General features: G+C 35.8%; 1 protein-coding gene across 1 annotated transcript; it reads right to left on the minus strand.

Annotated features, from left to right (window-relative positions):
* Window positions 1–1,565: 1,565 nt before the first annotated feature.
* On the minus strand, window positions 1,566–4,575 carry atp5po (ATP synthase peripheral stalk subunit OSCP). Its single transcript, XM_084422002.1, has 8 exons — window positions 4,419–4,575; window positions 4,058–4,153; window positions 3,453–3,503; window positions 2,949–3,059; window positions 2,728–2,857; window positions 2,415–2,527; window positions 2,127–2,213; window positions 1,566–1,803 (listed from the first exon to the last, which is right to left on the minus strand). Exons 2-8 carry the CDS (start codon window positions 4,082–4,084, stop codon window positions 1,693–1,695), a joined length of 630 nt encoding a protein of 209 aa, XP_084278128.1. The 5' UTR covers window positions 4,085–4,153; window positions 4,419–4,575; the 3' UTR covers window positions 1,566–1,692.
* Window positions 4,576–5,212: the final 637 nt, after the last annotated feature.

Genomic DNA, 5,212 nt, shown 5'->3' on the forward strand with positions numbered 1-5,212 from the left:
GACAGCTATATTATTTGTCAGCGTTACCCCTATTCTTTGGTATCTTCCAGGATGTCGTCTGTTTACATTTCTCGCACCAAGTTGTCACATTTTACAGCGGCCGACCATCAGTGCATTTAGTGATAACAGCACTTAGTTTACCTAGGCATCGTTACACCATAAATAGCTTTTAATGTGAGATGTAGACCAGCAATGACCATCATCTGAAAACATGGATGGATGGGTGGATGAATAGAGAGACTGTCAGACAGATACCTTTTGTAGATGATGACCTTTTGTAACTTGTAGCCTACCTTGTTTGAACCAGCCTGATATTATAAGGCAAAAAAAATTTCAGTATAGTTTAGTTAAATGTATCATCATAGTGTAGGTTTTCTTTTTCTGAGCATCCCAGCATCCATCGTTCTGCCTTACGTTCCTCATAATCCCAGTAAAGGTGGCATTACAAACTATATAGTCTTATTTATTCACTATATTAGTACATTGCATAGACTTCCATTGATTTTATATCAGGCTAATGAGACGTGCAAACGTGCAAAACACTAGATAAAAAAAAAAAAATTTAAATAGTTTTTTAGTCAAAGGGATAGTTCACCCAAAAATGAAAACGTTGTCATCATTTACTCACCCTCATATTGTTCCAAACCTGTATTACTGTTGAGAAACACAAAAGAAGATATTTTTCAAAGAATGTTGGAAACCAGACAGTTGACGGGAGGCATTGATTTTCATAGTATTTTTCAATGGCTACTGTCAACTGTTTGATTGCCAACATTCTTTAAAATATCTTTTTTGTGCGTTCATAAAGGTTTCAAAAAACGGTATTCTGTCACGTGTGGCTGTAGTGAAGCACATGACAAAGGAGACTGAGAACAAAAACAATATTTACCCCTAATGAGTACCATTTGTGTACTGACAAAATTCCATGTACAAATTGTGGGTTGCTAGTGCCCTCTTATGTTTATTATGAACACAACATTTTGACCATCAGATAATGCTGGGTATAACAGTAAAAGCAATTTAAGTCAGGACTCTTACCTTCATGAACATACAATTCAAAGAATAGTGAATATTAAAGATACAAGATATATTTTAGATAAAGATCCATTTAAAAAGACACCTGTAAACTTTGTAATAAGTGAAAGAATTAAATATTTGAAAACCCAGCTTAAAATTGCTCTGAGTGAATAGGCTTTAAGCCAATGATTATTTTAAAATCTGCTTTATAAAACACATATCAGGCTGAAACTGCACAAGTTTTAACTGGCTCTGTTTAACAGATCAAGGCAGAATAATTAATCTCATTTTGTTTATTTTATTAAAGTAATTACTCCAATTTGTAGTGTCACAATCCTTCAGAAATCATTGTGATATGCTGAACGAAAATGGTCTACTGCTAAATATTTTTATGTAAACTGATCATTTTTTTACAGGACTGATTAAAAATTTCCAAAGACAGCATTTATTTGAGGAAAACTCAGTCTTTAGTATTTTACCTTCAACGAAAAGTATTTTACTAAAACCCTCAGGAAAAAAAAAAAAGAAAAAAAAAAAAAACACACAGCTTAAATGTTACATAATATTTATTTGGAACACAACTGGACAAGATCATTCAACTACACAATAGCAGAGAGGTTGCTCTTTCTTCAACTCCTGAATCTTATTAGAGTAGGTCTGGACAGTCCACAGGACTTAGGTCTCCCTGATCAGCTTGGTGAGCTTCTGGATCTTTGTCTTGGTAGACATGTCCACATACTTATCACCAATGCTCACGATCATGCCCCCAAGAATAGAGGGATCAGACTGAGGGAAGGAGGAAGAGAAACACACATTAAACCTCTGTATTATAATAAATATAAGAAATCACTTTGATAGAAGCAATTTATTGCACGTGTTCTTTTTCACAAGGATGAGCAGACGAAAAAAACATACGAGCAGATGACAAGACAAAACAAGACATTAAATGTTTGGCAAAGTTTCACACTCTTTTTTTAAAACTTTAGAACAAAAAAACCCACACACATTATGCTGACCCGAATACCCTCCTTAAAAACCTAGTCATCTTAATTTTAAAATTAGCACTTCAAAATTAAATGAAGCCCACCCTCTGGAACAAGCCCTCCTACCTTGGTCTCAAGTTTAATAGTTTCTCCCTTTGCAAGGAAACCATTCAGTGCCACCTTCAGCTCTGCAAGATTAGCTTCATCCAGAGGCTGTTCAGACATTCAGCATAAACACACACAATAAAGACACTAAAATAAAGATTTTATTCAAAATGAATCAAACTTTTTATGCAGAGCAGAAAAACATTTAAAACAAAACATTTTAATTTAGAAGTAATATTAAGGTTAAAATAAATCAAAAGTAATATGTACAAGGCAAGCAAAAAAAACATACATTTATGCACGGCTTACCTGAGCAGTGGTGACTGAGCATGTGACCTCTCCTCTGTGGGCACTCATCATTTTGCCAAAGGCTGTGATGACATCAGGGGTCAAGGTCAAGCGGCCATTTTCTGCCAGGACATCTGTAAATCAAAATAATTGGAAAATATGCAAATATATAATACACTTTGTTCTCCATTTTATAAATGCAACAAATATTCATTTCAATGTGCACGTCTTTTTATTTTTACTATATAGGACACTCCCTTCCAGACTTCTACAATGTGATTACAATAACAGTACTTTTCAGTGAATCAATGAAATGGCTGATCAGAAAACTCACTGATGAAGTTAATGGTGATGGGGGAGAGCTTTGCCTTGATCAAGAAATCAACGAAAGTCTTCTGTTTGATACTGCGCTTGATATGGGGGTTCATCACAATACCTGACAGCTTAGGATCCTTAATCAGGCTCTAGGAAGAGGGAAAATGACAAATCCAGAACTTACTGAAGCACTGTGTAAAGCAAGCAGAAACAAAGAGAGAAATTTAAAGGGAAACTCACAGCCACACGTCCAAGTTCCTGTTCAACCTTATCAAGGTTCTTCTGCTTGCTGGCAGCAGAGAACAGGGCAGTAGCATAGCGTCCCTCGACCCCATAGACCTGGATAGGAGGCTGAAGAAACACACAACAGTAAGAATTGTTATCAAAAAAAGCCTGTAACTACTATGGCACTATATTATGGTATACACAGTAAATGCGTTAGCATTAAACCATGGAGTTAAATCAACAGCTAAATAACAAATGTAATACTATTACTTCACTATTTCACCAAAACACCATAATTACTACCAATATCAGTACTGAAAACTTCTACACAACACGTATACTGTGTAAGACACTTTTAGAATATTTGTACTTTTATTTTATGACACTGATAGCTAATACATGGTTTAGCTATTTTAAGTGAAACTGTGGTTACCATGGTAACTTTTATAGGTATGGAAAAAAATTATGCATTTGTTATTTTGCCCTGGTATGAAATAAATAACTTTATTTATTTTTTACCTTGATAAGTTTTGCTACTGGTCGGATCACAGAGGTGCTGAACTGACGCACCTGTAGAGAAACAGAATAACTTGCATGCAGATTTGACAAATATAACAGACTTTCAATGACACGACCTGGTTATAAATATAAACATATGCTCTTCATTTCAGTATTGTCATCTATTGCGTCTCAAAACCTACTACACTACATCATATGATAACTTAACTTCTAACGTTATAGGTTTTAAAACGTATTTCCAGTCACATTTTCAGCATTGTGTGCTTCAGCATGTGAGGAGCAGAAACTCGTCAGGTCCTGGTTTGCACAACTCTTAAATGAATTCATTCAAGTATTACAACTCAAGATGCGAGACGCTAATGAACATTATTAACTTGATAACTGATTATTAAGATCTCACAAGAGCACAGGGTTTGAGTCACTGTAACGTTGTATGTTGCAGATTAGACACTGCCTGTCAAGGCCTCGTTCAGTTATCAGACAAATCATCTTGGCTTAAGCCTGTCAAATATTTACAGTTTCAAAAGATCACATAGATTTAACTACACGAAGCCAAACAGCTCGTAGTTTTCCATACAACTAACAAGGTTTTTAGAATGTCATACCTGCAGCCCCAGTCCAAGCGCTGCCATTTTCTCCTGCGACTGTGTAGGTCAAAAGCATTGAGCATGCGTGCAAGTCCGGGAGGAAATACGCAAGAGCTGCGCTTATGCATTGTGGGAAATGTAGTTAGTCATTTCAGTGGAAAATTACTCGGAAAGATCACGGGATAGTTAACAAATAAACCGCTTTGGAAACAGCTTTAAATATTTATACAACTATTTTTTTCTTTGGGACAAAATACCTTATATAAATCTACAACATGTGTGAAACGTCTGCAGTTAAAGCCTTGAGCTATTTGAAATGTAGGCTAAGATAAAGGCTACTTATTTGGTGGTTAAAATAAAAAATGTAGGTTTACCAAACCTGATATAGGCCAATGGCCTTAACGAAAGCTTGGACTGCCCTTGTTCATTAATGACAACATAATTTCAGCTGATTTCGAATAGCATAACATTATGTTTGCAATTTAATTTCACTGCACTTTTTCATCTGTTTATTTTGTGTGAAGATTTGCCGGTGCAGCTCCTCATGAGCATTTCAGCTGCATATGACATCATGTCACTCAATTAGGCTACCCAGATCACTCACAGGATATTGATAAAGATGGAACATAATCAATGTGTAGTTGTGTTTATTTATGTGTTTTATTCAGCTTCAAATTGTAGGTGGACACTTCAGGTGCACCTGTGGGGTGATAGGGACTATGTGGATCTGTTAGACTATTATTCTATTTAGCCTACTTATAGCTAATTCGCTAATTAATTTACTTTAGCTAATAAGAGGGTGTAAAATCGATTGCTGTGTTGGATGAAATGAAAACATACAATAAAAAAATAAGGTAAAAAAAAAAAAAAACTTTGTAAAGAACATTCTTAATAAGCATTGTAAGCCCTGCTCAGGAATCGTTATGGTGCATTTCCAGATTGTTCTTTTGACTGCAAAACCCAAGAGGCTTAGAATGAGCCCTTCCAAAGACAGTGTCTCGTTTAGTCCCTTTATCCTGTTTGATCGCGGCTAAAGAAGGGGGGTTTCTGGCAGTTTCCAGTATTAAGTAAGGGACTACAAGAGGTGAAAAGTCATGGAACAATAGCTCTTGCGATTTATAGTAGGCGTGACTTACAAGTGACCGCCTTGGCCACGTCACGTTAACGACTCAT

This window comes from Rutilus rutilus (genome assembly GCF_951802725.1).
Source record: "Rutilus rutilus genome assembly, chromosome: 10".
Lineage (NCBI taxonomy): Eukaryota > Metazoa > Chordata > Actinopteri > Cypriniformes > Leuciscidae > Rutilus > Rutilus rutilus.